This window comes from Chelon labrosus, assembly GCF_963514085.1.
Source record: "Chelon labrosus genome assembly, chromosome: 6".
NCBI lineage: Eukaryota > Metazoa > Chordata > Actinopteri > Mugiliformes > Mugilidae > Chelon > Chelon labrosus.
The window spans coordinates 11,424,383-11,445,844 of NC_140342.1; the positions used below are offsets into that span (position 1 = coordinate 11,424,383).

At 42.5% G+C, this 21,462-nt stretch overlaps 2 protein-coding genes across 2 annotated transcripts; both read left to right on the forward strand.

The window, feature by feature from the left end:
• Positions 1-212: 212 nt before the first annotated feature.
• On the forward strand, positions 213-4,495 carry LOC311489883 (uncharacterized protein; the record flags this gene model as incomplete). The annotated part of the gene is made up of 6 exons (XM_084547193.1): positions 213-223; positions 1,301-2,395; positions 2,545-2,647; positions 3,243-3,309; positions 3,807-3,850; positions 4,465-4,495. The coding sequence occupies 5 exons, from the start codon at positions 213-215 to the stop codon at positions 3,842-3,844; spliced, it is 1,314 nt and encodes a 437-aa protein (XP_084403319.1). The 3' UTR covers positions 3,845-3,850; positions 4,465-4,495.
• A 357-nt stretch (positions 4,496-4,852) lies between these two features.
• On the forward strand, positions 4,853-20,432 carry LOC311489255 (protein unc-13 homolog A-like). The gene is made up of 28 exons (XM_084546250.1): positions 4,853-4,922; positions 5,029-5,248; positions 7,522-7,749; positions 7,956-8,097; positions 8,333-8,502; positions 8,661-8,776; positions 9,157-9,320; positions 9,483-9,636; positions 10,193-10,261; positions 10,486-10,575; positions 10,915-11,049; positions 11,186-11,313; positions 11,612-11,697; positions 11,834-11,960; positions 12,051-12,147; positions 13,101-13,244; positions 13,352-13,429; positions 13,841-13,918; positions 14,003-14,091; positions 14,196-14,339; positions 14,612-14,735; positions 15,275-15,331; positions 15,424-15,504; positions 15,913-16,060; positions 16,556-16,612; positions 17,369-17,455; positions 17,547-17,703; positions 17,787-20,432. Exons 1-28 carry the CDS (start codon positions 4,890-4,892, stop codon positions 18,073-18,075), a joined length of 3,492 nt encoding a protein of 1,163 aa, XP_084402376.1. The 5' UTR covers positions 4,853-4,889; the 3' UTR covers positions 18,076-20,432.
• The last annotated feature ends 1,030 nt before the right edge of the window (positions 20,433-21,462 follow it).

Here is a 21,462-nt window from a genome sequence, read left to right on the forward strand (position 1 = left end):
GGTAGATTTTGCAGTTAATTTACTGATGTCCTGGCTCCTGTTAATTTATTTACTTTAATTTTCTGACAGTTGTCTAATAAATTCAACATCTAACTGCTGCAACACTCACAATAGTGGTGATAACTTAGGGTTAGTGTTAAACTTTGTGAGCTAACTTAGAGGTGAGGTTTAGCTTAACTTTAGCCCTTTTTCACAACACAAGCGTCAGATCAATGATAGTCCAGTGAGTCATGACAGTGTGACACTGAGCCAACATTCACAGTACTAGGAATCGAATTTAGCATTGGTTAAAGGCATTTTCTGATCTTTTATTCAGGTAAAGGTGCAAGTAAATACTCCTCACTACTTAAGTTTTTTATATGATTTACAGCTGTGCTTTTCCTACTGTAACGAGTCAAAATGGCCTCTGTTAAAAAGACATGTTAATGAATGAATAAAGTTAATGATATTCTGCCATTCTGCAATTTGTGCATCTACAAACCCTTTATTGGGTTGTTCCTACAAAATGCTTTTTCTCTTTCACAGGTGTTTACAATATTGTTACATTTCTCTGAATTTATTGACATATTTTTCACAATCTGGGCATGAAAATATGCATCCACCCACGTCTTTCTTCATGAATTATTCAGCTGACAATCTAATGGTCAATACTGCACATAAGATTAGCTGCTTCTGAGAGTGTATTGGACACGGCAACCTCCTCACACCCCTGCCCATTTTTCTTCATCTCCTCCTCTCAGCTCTCTACACTCCCTCCCTCTCTGCACTCTCTTCTATTTTTTGTCTGTGCTCACCACTCCCTTCCTGTCTTTACTATCTCTCTCATCCATCCTCCGTTCTCTCTGTGCCTCTTTTCTGTTTTTAATAACCTCATTCATCAAGTAGTATAAATACTCTTTCCCTGTTTGTTGCATTTTGGGATCCTTGTTCTTTTTCTTTTGTCAGCTTTCTGGAGGCTGCTACCCTTTCTGTTCTGCTCTATTTCTTGCTACTTGTCTGGCACTCTTGTATCACCACTGCAATTCATTGATTAGCCATCAGCACTATTTCTGGCCATCACAAGGCATGTAGAAAAGGTTTCTAGCAGGCTTGTCCAATAGAGTACAGGATGCACAAGCCATAATGTGCTCTAATAATATAATGCTCGATAAACATTGTTCATGAAGGCCTTTATTTCACACAATGTATGTGATCATTAAAATACATACATAAAATTTTAACCCTTTTCTGTACTTTGATACTCTCCTGGGCATTTCGCTGGCTTACATTGTAACACTGACATCTTCTCTCCTCTCTCCAGTCCCACTGGGAGCTATGCATCCTCTGCAGAGCTCAGTCGGTGCAGCAGTCAGCTGAGTGAGGAAGACTATGGTGGTGAGTATGGAGAGAGGGACCCGTATGATGAAAATGACTCCTACCACTCCTGCCACTCCTCAGTTAGCTACAGTAAAGGCTCTCCAGACTGGGACCCTGATGAGACCCAGGGGGGGTACAGTGATGAGGGCGGCTACAGCAAAGATGGAGGAGAAGAGGTGGCTTTGTATGAGGAGGATGACGGAGGATTGTATGAGGGAGAAGAGGAAGGCCTCTATGAGGATGATGAGATAATGTATGATGATGAAGATTTGTACAATTTGGATGGGACCCTCAGTGAGGACATGGAGCCTCCATTCACTCCTACTCCGACGTCAACTGCCCCCCCAACGCTTGATGTGCCGAACTCCAGGCCTCCACTAGAGAAACAGCCCTCCCTACACCAACAGCAGCCTCCTTCTCAGCCCCCTAACCAGACATCCAACCAGACTCATCTCCCTGGGACGGCGCCAACAACACAGCCCCCTTCTGGTCAGCAGACAGTCCAACCACCTAAGCAGCCCCAAACACAACCTCAGCCACAACCAGCACCATCTGCCACTTCCTTCTTCTCAATGGCCAAACCTCTAACCGCTGCAGTAACTGGCTTAGCTTCTAGTTTCCTGTCTTCCGTTCCCACTGCCCAGCCTGCCCAGCCTCATCCTCAAACATCAGCTGTATCTCAACAACACCCAGCTGCTGCTGTCAACAATGTCCCTCCATCTCACCCGTCCACCACGGCTAACTCAGCCTCCCAGCCTCCGTCCACTGCCACTGGCCCTTCCTCACAGCAGACCCCAACCTCTGCATCCCATCAGTCCCATCTCAACGATTCTGCCACCACACAGCCAGCTGTTCTTGAAGACCAAGCTCCCATGCTGGAGGAAGAGCCTTGGCTAGAAGAGGAAATGATGTTGGAGGAGGAGGCCAGGACACCCCCTGCTCAACCTGAGGAGAAACTTCCAGTGGAGCAGAAAGTGGAGAACTTTGAAGAGAGCAGACCGCCGACGCCAGAAGAGGAACAAGAGATGCCACCTGAGAGGTAGGAGTGACGGTTGAAATGGAATGAGATCGATGAACTCAATCAACAACAAAAATAGACTAGAACAGAATCAATAACCCACAGTTGCTAGAAGTATATCAGATAAACACAGTCTTGATAAAAATCAAAATATGTGGTTTTTCTTTTAGTCCTCCAGTTATAGAGGAGCCCAAGGAGCCAGTCGATCCAGCGGTCCGAGCCAAAGAGAACTGGTTAAGGCTCTACAACAAAGTCTTAGAGCAGCTTCGAGAGGTAAGTGCACCAAATAATCCCAGTCCCAAATCTAGATTGACTGCCACCCTCTCCAGTTCTCCACAACCATCCAGTCCAGTCTGTAGGCCTGATTCAGCTCCACCCTGTAATCTCAAAGACACCTGAGTTCAAGAGACTCTAAAAGCGTCTACCAAGTTTTTGAAATATATATGTGTCGTGCATTATTAATGTGCAGAGACAGGGTACATACACTAATGTCTTGGGTTCTATTTTGATAGCAATTTTTGCAAGACACCAGAAAGCAGACTTAATGTGTTTCATATTCTATAATTGATATCGTTTGGATTTCTTAAAATAGCACATTTTTTAAGTTTGGATGCAGCACCACACCACTGCTTGACAGAACTGCTTGGTTTAGTTGATTTAGTTTTGCTTGGTCAGTTTTCACTTTGCATATTTTATTTGCATATTATGTTGCTGTTCATTACATTTGAATTCAGTTTTGCAAGTAATTAATCACTGGCTTCAATGTTTATGTTGATGTATGTCACGTTACGTTTTCGGACATCTGGCTTCCTTTCCCTTGTCTTTATTTTTTGTTTGTTTGTGGCGATCCAATTTGTTTTCTTTCCAGTTTCATGTCATTGCCATAGTGACACTCACATGCACTTTGCTCGGCCATCATTGGAGCATGCTGACAGGTAGGTACAATCCGAATGATTGCTTGAAAGAGAGAGAGAGAGAGAGAGAGAGAGAAGAAATTACATGTGGTCAAAGTCATCGCTGTCTATAAATATACACTTTCACTTTGTTCATTCACATCCTCCACAATTTGATCTTTTCTGTTGTATCTCGCAAATGCTGTCCTCTAGTCTGTTTATAACCACAGTTTTTTGAAAGTTTAAGCAAATAGTTATTTACATGGTTACATATCAATTTTATCATCAAATTATGTTTTTCCCCACTGTGGGATAAATGAAATGATTATTATAGCTTTTTGGTTCTGCATTATTTTTGCCAATATATGCATCTTGTACATAAAACACAAAAACTCGTTTTTAAACTCACACTAACACTTTCTGTGTTGATACAATGACACACAAATGGAGTGGGATTTTTGATGTGAAAGCCTAGAAAAGCTGAAGGGACATAGTTAAGATGGGTTTTCTCTTATTTTGACCTTTCTTGTCTGCCTCAGGCTCGAGGAGAGACCTCCAGCTCGCTGTGGTTTGGTAAAGGAGGGTGAGTGTCCTCCTGTAATTTCCTTTTTCTTATATGAATCCCACAATATATCACACTGTATAAGTTAAGCAATATCTCCTGAAATAAAATGAAATTGAAGTTATTTTTAGCTCATTGGGGAAATCTGCCAGCATTGCTTATGATTAAAGATATCCATCTTTACTCTGGGAATCCTCCGTTCTATTTCATTCTGATCCACAGCCTCATCCAGCTTGTGGCATTTGGCCAGTGAGCACTGAACAGTGCTGGGCTGCCCTGACTTAGCTGGCAGGTCATTTGTAGATGAGGCAGACCTCAGAGTGGAACTAGGCCTGCATACTGAATAAGTGCTAAGTTAGCCAAATAGAAGCCCGGCAATTATACCCTGGTGTGTGGAGTGTCATGCCCACTATTTGAGAGGAGGCAGCCTGTGTAATTAAACTCTCTAGTGAAGTCCTTGAGAAGTCCTTGACTGGCTTAACATTGGAAACGGTGTTTGAGAAAAATACATCGGTCCCTTGGTAGCAAACCACGATTTCACTGTAAGATATTTTGATGATAGAATTGTTTAATCAGCTAAAGATACTGATGAGAAGATGAACTAATGTACAATCTTTCATGGTTTTCCTGTTCAGAATGGGAGGAGCACTCTACAGTATTGACAGCATGCCTGACCTTCGCAAGAGGAAAGCCATTCCTCTAGTCAGAGATCTGGTGAGAAATACACATATACACAAACAATTCTGACTTTCACTCCTTAGACAACTGCATTTGATTTGTTGATGTATGTAAACACACAAGTCTTTAAGACGTGTACATCTCATTGATTGAGATTCCGACAATATGGTCACATCTGTTTCTTATACTTTTTTTGTCTGCTTTAACTCTTCTCCTGTGTTCCATCATTACCTGGCCTCATTAGGCGATGGTGAGTATTTGGTTCATCCACAAAAATATCAGTCAAATAAAACTTAGAACTGTAGCTCAAAAACAAATACTTTTCTGTTTGCCCTCTCAGTCTCTGGTGCAGAACTCACGTAAAGCTGGAATCACCTCAGCCATGGCTTCCACGACCCTCGGCAATGAAGAGCTGGTGGGTTTTTTTCCTTACAGTTCTTTCACATTCTTTTCAGGAGCTTCAGATATTTAATCACTTCTTGAATCAAACTTTTATGTTTTTTTCTCCTTGGCACTTGCAGAAGAGCCATGTTTATAAAAAGACCCTGCAGGCTCTCATCTACCCCATCTCATCCACTACGCCACACAACTTTGAGGTGTGGACAGCCACCACCCCCACCTACTGCTACGAATGCGAGGGACTGCTGTGGGGAATCGCACGCCAAGGCATGCGCTGCTCCGAGTGTGGCGTCAAATGCCACGACAAATGCCAGGATCTGCTCAATGCTGACTGTCTGCAGAGTAAGGTCACACTAATCTTTGCACACATAAATATAAGCTGTTAAATGTATGTATCTGTCTTGACTTAGGTACACATGCACCTGGCCCTCCTCACAAACCTAAAACTATTTTAGCTCCTTCTCTGTATCCTTCTGCCCGATTGACATCCCATTATTCTTGTCCTCTATCCACTCTCACATTCTCCTCCCTCTTCCTGTCCAATTTATCTCCTGAGTAATGTGCTGTCATACCCCTGCTTCTTTTCTCTCTCTCTTCTCGCCATAGCCTTGCATCCATACTGCTTTGGCTAATTCAGCTCATCAAGGGGTGACTTCTTCAATTCCTGATTTTAGAGTCAGTCAGTCTGTGCAATGCTTAATTTATCTCTCCTGGGTCCAAAGCTGTTGACCCCATGAACATCTGTTGGTCTTCAACACTCACTTGACTATTCACATTATCCTGACCAGACCAGTGGTTGCATGGTTAGTTTCAGCCACAATATCGGGAGGTTTTTGATTTGATCCCAGCCAGGCCAAGAAGTGTACAAGACTTTCGAAACTGATGTGATTTTTATATCAACTTTGCACTGAGCCTTAAATAGATGAAATGCAAGGAAACAACGAGCATACAGCGCCCTCCATAATTATTGGCACCCCTGATTAAGATGTGTTCTTTAGCTTCTAATAAATTCATTTTTTTATAAATAATAAGGGGACCACAATGAAAAAAAGAGTAAAATCCAACCTTCAATTCAAGTGCATTTATTCAGAAGGAAAAAAATCCCACATTAAGAAATAATTATTTTACATCAAATCATGTGTGCCACAATTATTAGCACCCCTGATGTTAATACTTTGTACAACCCCCTTTTGCCAACAAAACAGCACCTAATCTTCTCCTATAATGTTTCACAAGATTGGAGAAAGCAGAAAGAGGGATCTTCGACCATTCCTCTTTGCACAATCTCTCTAAATCATCCAGCGACCTGGGTCCTCTCCTCTGCACTCTCCTCTTCAGCTCACCCCACAGGTTTTCAATGGGGTTGAGGTCTGGGGACTGAGATGGCCATGGGAGGAGCTTGATTCGGTGTCTGGTGAACCATTTCTGTGTAGATTTGGCCATATGTTTAGGGTCATTATCTTGCTGAAAGACCCAGTGATGACCCATCTTCAGCTTTCGGGCAGAGGCCACCAGATTTTGATTTAAAATGTCCTGGTATTTCAAAGCATTCATGATGCCATGCACCCTAACAAGGTTCCCAGGGCCTTTAGCAGAGAAACAGGCCCACAGCATCACCGATCCTCCCCCATACTTCACAGTGGGCATGAGGTTCTTTTCTGCATACTCATCTTTTTTGTTACGCCAGACCCACTTAGAGTGTTTGTTGCCAAAAAGCTCTATCTTTGTCTCATCTGACCAAAGCACACGGTCCCAGTTGAAGGCCCAGTACCGCTTAGCGAACTCCAGACGTTTGCGCTTATGATTTTGAGTGAGAAAAGGTTTTTTCCGTGCATGCCTCCCAAACAACTTGTTGGCATGTAGATAGCGCCTGATGATTGTTTTGGAGACTTTGTGACCCCAAGATGCAACCATTTGATGCAATTCTGTAACAGTGAGCTTTGGAGATTTTTTTATTTCTCTTACCATCCTCCTCACTGTGCGTGGTGGCAAAATAAACTTGTGTCCTCTTCCAGGCTTGTTTACCACTGTTCCAGTTGTTTTAAACTTCTTAACGATTCCTCTGACAGTAGATATGGGCAGGTGTAGGCGAGTGGCTATTTTCTTGTAGCCATTGCCTGACTTGTGAAGGTCGACACACATCTGCCTTACTTGAACGGTGTGTTCCTTTGTCTTTCCCATGTTGAAGAGAAATGGCCTCTGTGTCACGTCATATTTATACCCCAGGGAAACAGGATGTTTCTAATTACTAATTAAATGTTCCTACATACTCTGATCAACTTTGTAAACTACTGTAGAAATGACAGAAATACTTTAATTACATGTATTTCCTAGGAATTGTTAGGGGTGCCAATAATTGTGGAACAGGTGATTTTATGAAGAATAATTATTTCTTAGTCAGGGTTTTTTTTCCCCCCTTAAAAATTCACTTGAGTTGAAGGTTACATTTTTCTACAATTTTCAGTGTGAGAGTATGTTTCTACAATAAAAACTGAATTTATTTTAAGGCTTTTAACACATATTAACCAGGGGTGCCAATAATTATGGAGGGCACTGTACATATATACTGTCAACTGTTCTTTCTACATCCCGCATTTATCTTTCTGTCTCGTCAGGAGCTGCAGAGAAGAGCTCCAAGCATGGGGCAGAGGACCGGACCCAGAGCATCATCATGGTTTTGAAGGACCGCATGAAGATCAGAGAGAGGAACAAGCCGGAGATCTTTGAGCAGATCCAGGAAGTGTTCGCCCTGGACAAAGCAACACATGCGACTCACATGAAACAGATCAAGCAGAGCGTGCTAGATGGGACCTCCAAATGGTCTGCCAAGATCAGCATCACAGGTGAACTTAAGTTTATGGTTTTTTTTTTCATATCTGGATGAAAGATAGAGGGTCACACTTTTTCATTACTGAGTAAAAGATTACATTTATTTGGAAGCATTACAAGATAAAAAATGCTTCATTGTAGACTTGTGCAATAAAAGCATTATGTCAGACAGCTGGTAAGGTCTTTGTTTAAATGTCTTTGTTTCTTTACTCTTCTTTAGTGGTGTGTGCTCAGGGCCTTCAGGCTAAAGACAAAACCGGCTCCAGTGACCCATATGTAACTGTTCAAGTTGGGAAAACCAAGAAGAGGACCAAGACCATCTATGGCAACCTCAACCCTGTCTGGGAAGAGAACTTTCATTTGTGAGTACAGTGCTAAGCTGTCTCAAATGATGATGTTATTTTATGTTACTTTGATTGATTTAATGTTTGGTTGTATCTCAGAAGGATTATTGTTAGACTCACCATTTTTAATGTTTTTGTATCACTCAAAGGCCATACAGTCCATGGTAAAGGTGTTTTTTTTTTTTTCCACCGTTGCGATTTGCTCTTTGGCAAATAGCGGCCCATTTCTGAAATCTGTCTCTGCCTTATCCAGTGAATGCCACAACTCGTCTGACCGCATCAAGGTCCGTGTGTGGGACGAGGACGACGACATCAAGTCTCGTGTGAAGCAGAGGTTCAAGCGTGAGAGTGACGACTTCCTGGGTCAAACCATTATTGAAGTCCGCACTCTGAGCGGGGAGATGGACGTGTGGTACAACTTGGGTAAGTTTTGTGAGATATGGAAAACGGCCATGGAGAATAGAAAATGGATAGGAGGAGCCCATATAACAGACATTACAGTATGTGAACTGTAGTGTTTGTCTGTTAGATTGAACTGGTTTTAGTTTACTAAGGAGGCTTGTATATCTTTCACGTGCCAGACAAGAGAACGGATAAGTCTGCTGTGTCAGGAGCCATTCGGATGCACATAAGTGTGGAGATCAAAGGAGAAGAGACAGTGGCTCCTTACCATGTCCAGTACACATGTCTGCATGAGGTCAGTCTGACTGGAAACCCTCAATATGTCTTTGTGATTATTTGCACTTAGTCTTGGATAAAACATTAAATATGCAAGCTCAAATGGCTATCCCAACTCACAAACTATTTTCAGTTTATTACTGGGTCTCACATTACCATTATGAGTTTCCTTCTTTGTAAGAAATCAAATGGCCAGTATAAGTTGTGTTAGAACAGGTTAACAAAATCATCTGGAATTATTGGAAAGTCATATTCTGATAAGAACTGAGTCTTGCCACTCAATGATGACATTATTATTAAGTACTATAAGTGATTTAAGCTACTACTAATACAACAGCATCTACTGCTTGTTATAATAATGACTCAAAATCACATGTACCTGTCCTTTGTTGTGTTCAGCATCTGTTCCAGTACACCACTGAGGAACAAAATGGCGGTGTAGTAAAGATTCCTGATGCCAAAGGAGATGATGCCTGGAAGGTCTACTTTGAGGAGACGGCTCAGGAGATTGTGGATGAGTTTGCCATGAGATACGGAGTAGAGTCCATCTACCAGGCCATGACGTCAGTACCTCTAGCATTACTCTGAATGTTGAACTTGCTGTAGATTAAATAGAAGGCAGCTGAATAATGACTATATAATATGTATGATAATATCTATCAATATAAGGGTTTGAGAAGCAAATGTTGTTCTTAATGTTTGTTTTTCCATTTTTTACCACACAGACACTTTGCCTGCTTATCATCTAAGTACATGTGCCCAGGAGTGCCAGCCGTGATGAGCACCCTACTTGCTAACATCAACGCTTACTACGCACACACCACCCAGTCCTCCAATAATGTTTCTGCGTCTGATAGATTTGCTGCATCCAACTTTGGCGTGAGTCCCTGAAAAATGTTTTGTAATGTTACTATATTGTATACTACAGAGGAGGTATACGCTATAGTACAATAGAAAATATCTGGTTCTCAGCAGTCCCAGGTCATGATATATTAAAAAAAAATAATAATAATAAAAACAACTGGACTTGTTGAGTTTTCAAAGTAGCTGAAGATTCTGACCATCAATGGTAAAAAAACAGGATAGCACCCAAATTAATCTGAACAGATTCCTCCAGGAGAGTATTGGGATGGTAACAGACCCTAGTCATGTGAATTACAGGTGGGCAAACCTTAACTCCCCAAATGTATTTTAGATATGAAGAAGTCAGATGGATGAGTTGTGAAACATCTTCAAGAAGACTCAAACAAGTTGACTTTGTGTTGGCTCGTAAAAAAAACTTGCTCTAGATCCCTTCAGGGCTCTGAGTGTTTAATGTTCTACTTTACCAAACCTCCAATCAGCTGAGCCTCATGAGATCTTTTGGGTTTACATAGGAAAATAGTAGCTGTCAGCTGTGCTGTGTTTCTGAGCAGTTTGTTCTTTCCCTGTTTAGAAGGAGAGGTTTGTCAAACTGCTGGATCAGCTGCACAACTCCCTGAGGATTGACCTATCCATGTATCGGGTACTTACCGCTTCTCTCTGTTATAGAAAGTCTTGAACAATTTGATTCTACATTAAATGCTTGCTTCTCGTCAGTCGTGGGACTGTGATGAAAATAGTGTAATTTTTTATGTAGCTTCTTTTAATATGTATTATCTATTATTATCTCACTATTCCAACAACAGACATGCTTTTAAGCTGAGTTGACATTTTTTAATGAATTTCTGTACTTGATTGTGCTCTCAGAACAACTTCCCTGCGAGCAGTCCTGAAAGACTACAGGACCTCAAGTCTACTGTTGACCTGCTGACTAGCATCACATTCTTCAGGATGAAGGTAGGATTACATTTCTTTTCTTTTTTCTTTTCTTTCTTTTTTCTTTTCTTTTCTTTGAAAACTAAACTAAATTTCCAGTATTTTCTGTAATGTAGCTTAAGGCATATATTGAGAATTATCTTAACATTACCCTATCTAAACAGACACTATTTGCAATTAGTGGGTGTGCGTGTCCATGTATATGTGAGGATATTAATGTATTTTGGTGCGATGTGTGCTTCTCTTTGACTTTATCGTTAAATTCCCAGTGAGATAACTTCCTGCTGAGACGGTCCATGTCTTACAGAGACTCTGAAGTGTTTTCCATTCACCTATATGCTTTGGTATGTTTATGATCAGGTTCAGGAGCTGCAAAGTCCCCCCAGAGCAAGTCAGGTGGTGAAGGATTGTGTAAAAGCCTGTCTCAACTCCACCTACGAGTACATTTTCAACAACTGCCACGACCTCTACAACAGGGAATACCAAACAGACCCTGTAGGTTTGTGTGTATGTGTGTGTGAAGCTTACGTATGAAATGTGTCTGTGTGTACCGATGTCTACTGTATATCAAATAATTTCTAGATAGAGACAGCTGTTAGGATATAAATCAACAACCTCTTTCTCTTTCCAGTCGAAAGCAGTCCCTCCAGATGAGCAGGGTCCCAGCGTCAAAAACCTGGACTTCTGGTCGAAACTCATCACCCTCATTGTCTCCATCATAGAAGAGGACAAAAACTCATACACTCCTTGCCTTAATCAGTGAGTGTGTGCTCAAAACATGGGCCTAGCTGCTCAGCTGTACCATGCACAGGCAATATTTGACATGTTATAGGAGAACTGTGTGTGATTTATTGGAAAAAATATGAAGAGGGATAGAGAGATATGAGACGGGGAGTTTCAGAGCAATAAGGAAAACAAAAACAGGCCGAACAATCTCGTTTGGTGGGTGGGAGTAGTTTGAATTAAGTGCAAAACGGAGTCGAGTTTGACTTGTTAAATATTACAAGTAGCATTACTGGATATAGAGCTGGATTAAGTGTACTCATTTCTCTTGTAGGTTTCCTCAGGAACTTAATGTCGGCAAGATCAGTGCGGAGGTCATGTGGAACATGTTTGCACAAGATATGAAATATGCCATGGAGGGTAAGTTTTAGTGTGTTTAGTTTGTTTGTGTGTTGCTGAGATCAGATGGAGAAATAAGCATCTGTTTTTAAATTTTGTAGAAAGAGAGAGTGAAGCATCGAACTCTCCCAATTCTTTCTTTCTCTTTAATATTCAGAGCATGAGAAGCAACGCCTGTGTAAAAGTGCAGATTATATGAATTTGCACTTCAAGGTGAAGTGGCTCTATAATGAGTACTGCAAGGAGCTGGCCACCTTCCAGAAGCACGTACCTGAATACCCTGCGTGAGTGTTTTCTATTTAGCTGCGCACCATAGCTGATATTTTTACCACTGTGGAGATTTATGTTGCTCCCTCTCATTTTTTGTTATACAGCTGGTTTGAGCCATTTGTTATTATGTGGTTGGACGAGAATGAGGAAGTGTCCAGGGATTTTCTGCATGGAGCCCTGGAGAGGGACAAAAAAGACGGGGTAACTATTTTGATCTGCAATCTTAACATGGAAAATGCATGTTATCATATTTTCAGGTGTTGTTACAAGAGAGAAAGGAATAGTTGTTATTATTTTAGGAACGAGAAAAGATAGAAACAAAAGAAAATAACCTATTAAAAAAAACAGAAGGAGTTATGGAAGACCAAAGTTTAACTACAATTCAACAATTGAATTCTGCTGAGACAGCAATGAATACATTATGAAAGCTTAAACGTGACCTGTACCCGCAGCGCCCCACCCCACCACGTATTCATGCATTTCTCATGCAAGTTCATAATGTTCTCATCATCTCTCCAACTCAGCACATTCCAAGCTGAGAAGAGCAGGTTGAGGGCCTCAGGGCAATCAATACTGACTCGATACCAAATGCAAGTGAAGAAAAAAAAACTCCACTGCAGAATAGAGCAGATGTACAAGTCGATGTACACACACATACCACGCAGTGTCTCACACTCGGTCTCGCTCACGCCTACACATCCACACAGCAAGAATGTCAATACAAAGCAGCTGAAGATTCTCCCAGCTCATATGTCAGGGATCCTTTGGGTCCAATTACTGTCGCCCAAGGCAGTTTCCGCTTTCCTGTGTCAGCGAAACAGCAGTCCCAAGGCTCCGTCACATACCATAACACTGTTAACTTCTGGGCTAATGGCTGGGCTGTTAACGAGGGCCCGGTTTCCCATCATAACACTCTGATCACCTCCATCACTCTGGTACGAATCACTTCACGAATCATTTGATTACAGTCACATGCAGCTGAAGTGGGGTCAGTTTTGTTGTCTCTGGTGTGTTTCTGTTCTGTGAACTTCTCCCATGGATGGCCTTTCTAGTATGTTGAATCCTGCCAGTGTTAGTTGATGTTGTAGCGTCTCGCCACGAAACAGCTTCTTACACTTTCCCCTCTTGTCCCGTTCTTTCTTCTCGTTCTCCAGTTCCAGGTTACGTCAGAGCACGCTTTGTTCTCGTGCTCAGTGGTGGACGTGTTCTCTCAGCTCAATCAGAGCTTTGAAATCATCCGCAAGCTGGAGTGCCCCGACCCTCAGATAGTTGGCAACTACATGAAGAGATTCGCCAAGGTGACTCTCAACTCCTTATTCTCTCCCAGAACTTCTTAGTCACAGTAATGCTAAATATTTCTTATGGCAATTTTTCACCTTTCATTGTTTATGGTTCTGTCTTTTAGACTATTGGCAATGTCCTGCTGTCTTACGCTGACATCATAGCGAAGGACTTTCCAAATCATGTCAAGAAAGAGAAAGTGGTAGGTATTATTTCAAAGTGGAATACAGCGTCCAATAAATAGATACGTCTGAGTTTAGTGCATGTGGCCATGTTAACAGTAATCTGCTCTTCAGTGTAATAGCTGTGTCCAGGTTGAAGAGTTCAACATGAGTTAGGGCTGTGTGATTAGCTGAATGTGGTATAGGCTTGGTGAGAAGTGGAGTGCACTCGAATAGAGAGCAGGATCCCAGAGGAGCAATAATTACTGAAAACTCCAGCTTCTCCTGTCCTACGTCACCAAGAGTGTGCCAAAGAAGCAATAAAAAAAAGTTAAGAGGACTAACCTTGATTGATGACAATAAGAAACCGGGAGCAGATAGGGGAAAATGGAGGGAGAGAGTGTGAAAGAGACAGAAGTGTGTGTGTCATGATGTTCTCTTTCTCCCCTCAGCCATGTATCATAATCAATAACATCCAGCAGCTCAGAGTTCAGTTGGAGAAGATGTTTGAGGCCATGGGAGGCAAAGATGTGAGTTTCCATACATGTTGTCTTTTGTTATGGTTGTCCTGACATGACATGGTTATTCTACTAATCACTTGTGTCTTCTTCCAGCTCAATGTGGAGGCTAGCGACTTCCTGAAGGAGCTGCAGAACAAACTGAACAGTGTGATGGACGACCTCAGCCGCATCTTTGCTGTCAGGTGGGTGTGTTTGTTGGATTTCTGCCCAAAACCTTCAACAAGCTGCAACCAGTTTCTGTGGCTGATTTCATAATCTCTTTTTATGTTTGTTTTTTTTGTTATAGTTTCCAGCCCCAGATTGAGGATAACGTGAGGCAAATGGGGGACATCTTAGCCCAAGTCAAAGGCCAGACCGTCCCAGCCAATGGTAGCGTAGTGCAGGAGGCTGACAACGTCCTGCAGCCTATCATGGACTTCCTGGACAGCAAGTATGTCTGGATACTTGATATCATACTTGATATCATTCACATTTAAGAATTGACTGCTTGTCTCAAAAGCTTGCATCAAATATGTGATCGTCTTCTTAGTCTTGGGTTTCTTTTTCCTTTTTATGGCACTATTTTATTGAATTATTGCTTTTACTAAAAACATTTGAACATCTTTTGAAATAAATAAATAATGTAGTAATAAGTAATGTAGAAAATAAATTATTGTTTCCTTTATCTCTGTCAGTTGATATGTTATCTGTTTTGGGTTTCAGCTTGTCGCTGTTTGCCAAGATCTGTGAGAAGACAGTCCTGAAGAGAGTACTGAAGGAACTGTGGAAACTGGTGATGAACACCATGGAGAAAACAATTGTGCTTCCAACACTTACTGACCAGACGGTATGTAATAAAAAAAGACAATCACTCGTCTGGTCTTCACCATTTTCTTCTTCTCTGCCTCTAACATTTTTTTGCTAAAGTGCTTTTCATTGCTGTCTTGTGATTGAACATTAACCCATCTATCCTGCCATTTCCCCATTCTCGCTCTTGTTCTTTCTTTCTTAGGTTATTGTAAGTATGTGCCTGTAGCTTTTGTAAGCATGAAGAAACACTGTATTTTACCAGGGACCTTAACATCACTGTAGCCTCTCAGCAATACTGACTGTACACTGAAGCACTTACACCTTATTCCTATCCCTCCTTGAAAAATACCCTCAGGAAAATACCCTTGTTCATTCTGTTTGTTGAAAATATATTTTTCACTCAGACCTACGTAGTGGATAAATCAATATAACGTTTGGACTTCAACTCTTTTGCCCTTCACCCACCTCTCACTGTGCAAATCTTTCTCACCTGCACATCTCTGAAACACCACTGCTTTGTTTCTCTTCACTCTGTCCTCACATGTGTGTGTGTGTGTGTCTGTCTCTCCTTGACAGGGTACTCAGATGATCTTCAATGCTGCTAAGGAGTTGGGTCAGCTTTCCAAGCTTAAGGTGATCAAAACACAACAGAGAGAATTCAATAGATATTAAATGTCAACAGACGGTGTTGTGCAGACTGACTGACTGACTGTTATGTTCTCCAGGAGCACATGGGCCGAGAGGAAGCCAAAGCTCTGACTCCTAAACAGTGTGCAGTCATAGAACTAGCTCTGGACACTATTAAGGTAAGATGGTGTGTGTTTGGTGCTGTTACAATAGTGCTCACATACTCACTGAGGAGAAAGGAGAAAAAATGCACTTTGATTTAATATTAAAAAGATATAAAAAAACAGGAATGATCACATGTTGCCAGTCATTTGACACACACACACTTTCATTGATACCTTTGACTTACTAGTTAAACTATAGGATCAAAACAACACCACATAGCTATTTCTATATGCAAATGTGGCAGCTTCAGACACGTTTGAATTTACAACCTTCAGACTGCATCCTGCTTTGTTGCTTGACAGCCCTGATGCACACTACAAGGCAGTTTTGTCACGCCCACTTGGAGCTCACTGTGTCTTCTGCCTGTCTGCTTGCCACTCAGTTATCTTCAATACGCGTGTCCTATCATATCTGTCACACAGCAATACTTCCATGCGGGCGGCGTGGGCCTGAAGAAGACGTTCTTGGAAAAGAGCCCAGATCTGGCGTCTCTGCGCTACGCCCTGTCTCTGTACACGCAGGCCACGGACAAGCTGATCAGGAAGTTTGTCCTCTCACAGAATGCTCAGGGTGCGACTTCAAAGAATTACAGTACACACACACACACACACACACACACACACACACACACACACACACACACACACACACACACATCATGTCACGAGGCTGGTTCAGACAATTTCACACAAAAATGCTTTCAGCTGTCCTCAAAGACCTCCACTGCTTAGTTTTTCTGTTTCTGTGACTTATGGAGTTAAATGGGATTATGGGATTAAATAGAATAAGTTGCTTACAGAGTTGTGTGAGTGTGTTTAATTCATTGCTTCAGAGAGTTACAGTAACAATACTGAGCTAACTTCTGTTTAAATTCTCTGGTTGTACAGATGGATTTTGGATCAGAAATATTTTTAAATATCTTGCTCAAGGATACCAAGTGTTGAATTCATCAGCCGTGTTCACTTGTGTTAATGGAACTACTAAAAATGTATTTGTTATCGCTCTGCACTCATGAACATCTTCTCTGCTGTCTTTTAGTGCTAACTTTCTTCTGTTTCTCCTCAGTCCATGGAGGGAAAGGAATCAGGTACACAGCAAATGAAGACACACCACCAGAGAAAGGTACGTGTCTGCGGTGGTAAAATCTGCATGTTCTCAGAGACAGGCCACAGCACCCACACTTGAGCTCAGACCCCTTTTTGTACCAAAGATAACTTGAGCAGTGTTGGTACTCCCCAGAACTCCTGCTCCCATGGCTTTGTCCTCCTTTTTACTTTCTCACTTGAACTCCTTTTAGTATCTGAGTATGACAAGGTATGATTAATGCAAAGGACTATTTATGGCAGATAAAACATGTCGTATAAACTGTGAGGACACAGAAAGTCTAAAACAACAAACCAGCTGAGTGATTAAATGTGGACACATCAGTGACTTGATTTCAGGTTGAATTTACGATTTTCCAGACACAGTGCTTTAAAGAACTAATCACACATATATTGTATAAGCTAATGGAAAGGAGTTTGGTTTTTTTTTTTTTGGTGTCTGTAATGAATTATAAGCTATTAGTGCACCACAGTCTGCTATACTCTAAGTATCAGAACTGGCACGAACGCTGCTTAATCAAGCCAAGTCTTCCTCATCTGATAATCACAAAGAACCTATGTGTTCGTTGTGCGTGCGCGTGTGTGTGTCTGTGGCATCTGCGTGTTTAAATTTAGTTCACAATGTGCTGATGCATCATAACTCTGCAAGTCGTATATCTCAGCTGTGCTGCATCGAGGACTGCAAAAAACTCCGTTAATGGCCATGAAAGGATAAAGTGGAACACAGCACACACAAATACAGCTGACCAACTAACAACCGGGTGTTTCTTCACAGCGTCTGGCGTGGATGCAGTCGGCGAGGTGATCATGCACGTGGACATTCTACCCCAGCCGAACGGAGAGCACAAGATCAGTGTCAAAGGTAAAGAGGCAGGGCAGACCGCACTGTTGTGTCCTTTGTGGTCTACTCTCCTTCCACCTCCTGTCTTTGTTAACCTACTTTCTGCTTTCAGTGGTTGCTGCTAATGACCTGAAATGGAAAGCACAGGGCTTCAGGCCTTTTGTGGAAGTCTACATCATCGGCCCTCACCTCAGTGACAAGAAAAGGAAATTTGCCACCAAGTCTAAGAATAACGCCTGGTCACCAAAGTTCAGTGAGAGCTTCCAGTAGTGAGTATTTAATTTGATCGTCTTGACCCTCAGTGCGATCTTTAATTTAATAAATGATACCAATATCTTCTATCCTGTTTCAGCTCGCTGGGCACTGAGGTCGGTCCAGAAAGCTATGAGCTGCAGGTGTGTGTGAAGGACTACTGCTTTGCCAGGGAAGATCGCACCGTGGGGATGGCCGTGCTGCAGGTGAAGGACATAGCCAACAAGAACAGCGTCACCTGCTGGCTCCCCCTCGGCAGACGTGTCCACATGGACGAGACAGGCCTGACGGTGCTGCGCATCCTCTCTCAGCGCAACAACGACGACGTGGCGAAGGAGTTTGTCAAGCTCAAGTCGGACCAGCGCTCAGCTGAAGAGGGCCGCAGCTGAGTGGGGAGGAGAGCGAGGAAGAAACACGTGTGCACAAAAACGACCGAGAGATTCCTGACAGACATAATACTCAACACCGACATAGACAGACGTGCAATACACAAGCACACACAGAAAAATGCTCTATTGTACATAAATCTGCATACATTATGCAACATTTACATTGCAATGTTATCAATGCAAACATGGAAGAATATGTTTATAAAAATCTGATTTAATTTAGAGTATCTCAACAGCTGCACCATTCGAAACTCATTTTAGGGTTAGCTCATGTTAGCACTCACTCACTCACTCTTTCCTAGAACACATCACCTTTTATATGCTGTCCATTTAGATGTGATATAATGCATCGCAGAACAACAACAACAACAACAAAACCATGTGAATAGTTCGAGAACGACCACTTTGCACTTTTGCTTCTCAGCGTCTTCAGGAGAGCCGTCCTCGCCTGCTACGCTCTGTCCGTCCGTCAGTCTGTCCGCTTGCCTGCCTGACTGTGTGTCGTTCTTCCAGTCCGCCCCCCCTCCGCCCCCCCCGCCGCGCCCATCCCTGTCGTTTGCTCTGCGTATTCTCCCCACGTTGTGATGTGTCGTGTGCGTTCAGACACAGATCTAAGATCAGATTCCTTTTGCCCAAAAATTCAAAAACACACAACACTGACCTTAGATCAGTGTCCAGGGGCAACATCACTGCTAGTCCGTCCTGTAATGTACTAACGTCCTGCATGTTGACCCCAGGAACACTGTGATTCACTTTGTTATAACCATGGCAACCATTCCCCTTCCACATAAAAAGATGGGTGCCTCCAATATTTTATCTGTGTGAGCATGGTGCATATAACCCTGTTACAATAAGGTTTTATAAACATGATATCTTTGTTATTGTGGAGGAGACACACCGACGGTGGATCACTGCTGAGCCTGACACGTGACATGCTGATAGTGGGAAAGCTTGTGGCCACAATTTGCATTTTTAAAATGTTTCTTGCTTCACGTCACGACAAACGGAGCAATACCCCAGCGTCTTACACCCCTAGAGTGCACATTAACTCCAAAAAGGGCTACAGGATCAATGGACTGGGATGTCACCTTACTGATTCACACTGTCCATGCTTGTGTTAGCCACTGAAACACACCACGCCACCATCCAGAAAGCCTTTCACGAGTGACACTGTTTGGGAACTGGAAATAAATCCACACAAAGGCTAAAAGGACGCTGGGTGGAACACTTTCCTCCCGATCGCCTGCACACGTATCTAAACCCATCTACTTAAGGCAATAGCGGTTTGTTTGTATGTTCACTGAACCTCGCGGACAAACCCTGTGTGAGCACTCCTGTGTCTTTTCTTAATGTGTGTGAAGGTGTGAGTGTGATTGCGCGCGTGTGTGTGTGTGTGTGTGTGGGCCGATTGTGACACCTGCAAAATGGGCTTTGAGATTGTGAGCAATACATTGAAACGTACACTCCCAACATGTAAGCGCTGTCAGTACACCTACAGGAGCACCTCCTGCACCGATCAGAGGAATGGGAAACTTATGACCACATTGTTTTGTAATTCACTAAGACATTTTATTTATGGACTCATAAAATTCCCATTCCTTTTGGAAGCGTGCGATCCTTTTCTCACGTACTTTGCATAAGAGGGAAGAAAAGTCCTTGACTTGCCTTTGGTAGGACCAAATTTGCACGAAGCAGAGCTCATCTTTATTTGATTTTTTTTTTCTAAGAATGAAGCCATCAGAGTCACCGCCAAGCATTAATGATGTTCAAGTGTTGGTTTCAGTCATGTGCGTTAATAAACCCCTTCACCTGTCCCTGTAAAGACGGTGAGCAGGCACTCGCGGTCCTAGTCCAGCTCGTCTCTTTGTGAAACGACGTCGGCGACGGTGAGCTGCAGGAAGTCTTCCTGTCGCTGCGTAGAGTCACCCCCGGCATCACTGCTGGCCTGTCACGTGTTGTCTTTACTTAACACTGCTGAATGCTACCAAAAACACATCTTCTGAATGTTCCTTATCCTCAGCAGAGCCTTCTGTCTATGATCAAGGTGATAGCTGAATCCAAAACCACGACCAGTTTGGAGGACACCAACTCATGCCTTTGATTTAGGCGTAATAATAATAATAATAAATGGATCATGCTTGTGATGTTTGAGTGAATAAGTCTAATTGTTGGTGACATTTAAAGGGGAACTCCACTGATTTAACACATCGAAGTCTGTATCCAGATCCTCTACTGCATATGGGAATAAATAAACTTGTGTGAAGTCTGCAGCCTTCTCCTTATAATACCTTAACTAGCTTAAATCTTGGTGGTTGCATTGTGGGTAATGTAGGAGCCAAAGACAGAGAATGTGTGGAATAAAGAAGACAGATCTCTGATTGTATTGACTGAGCTTTGATCCTTTTTTTTTTTGTTGTTGTTTTATTTCCATCATTTCCAGAGGTGCGATGCTAAATCGGTGGAGCGCTCCTTTAACGCACAGTTACAGTCCTCGTGTGTTGTCATGGTAATCCCAGGGCTCAAGACAAACTCTGACATGTCAGGTTGTAGCTGAAAAAGCAACAAAAAAATAACGATCATCCAGTCTGGGGCTCGTTGGCTGACTGCTTCACATACGTATGGACACATGCAGACACCACCACACACACACACACACACACACACACACACACACACACACACACACATCCACACACAAACCAATGCTCAAGCACAAAAGGGGCACATGTAAGATGACACACATGCATGCATGCACGCCGACACGACTCCGTGGAGACCAATGACGCCCACCCTGTGAATAGAAATCAACTACAAAATGCATGATGGGAAACTTAATTGTGCCAGCACGTGTCTCTTTGATGTGACTCTTCCGTTGACTCGTTTTTACTTTCCAAAGCTATGTGATGATAACTCAGTGTTTTTATTTCTTTCTCCTGTTTTTCAAAAAGGCTTGTGAATACGTCATCTGTAACCAATATGAATGTAGTGTGAACACAGAACTCGCATGAGAGAATTATTTTCTACCGAGGATGTTTCTTAATTTGTTTCTTATCATTATTGATCGTTCTTTAATGAGGATGAAGTGGAACTGGAATGCAGCCTGATTGTGATCTGCTTCCTATTAAAAGGACATTTGTGTCACAACCTAAACGTCTTACTGAGAATCCCATCACTGCTGAATCCCAGAACATGTCTTATTCTTTTACACCTACAGAAAATGTGTCTTTGAAGCAACAAGGCAAAAACAATATTGAATTTTCACCAAGTGTTTCGACACACGCTGTGGACGGAGACAGCCGGGTGTTGTGTTGACACAGATCTTCAGCTGGAACAACCGGCTTCCACTTCAGCGAGCGCTCCGTGACCTCTGACCTCTGCGTGGAGGGG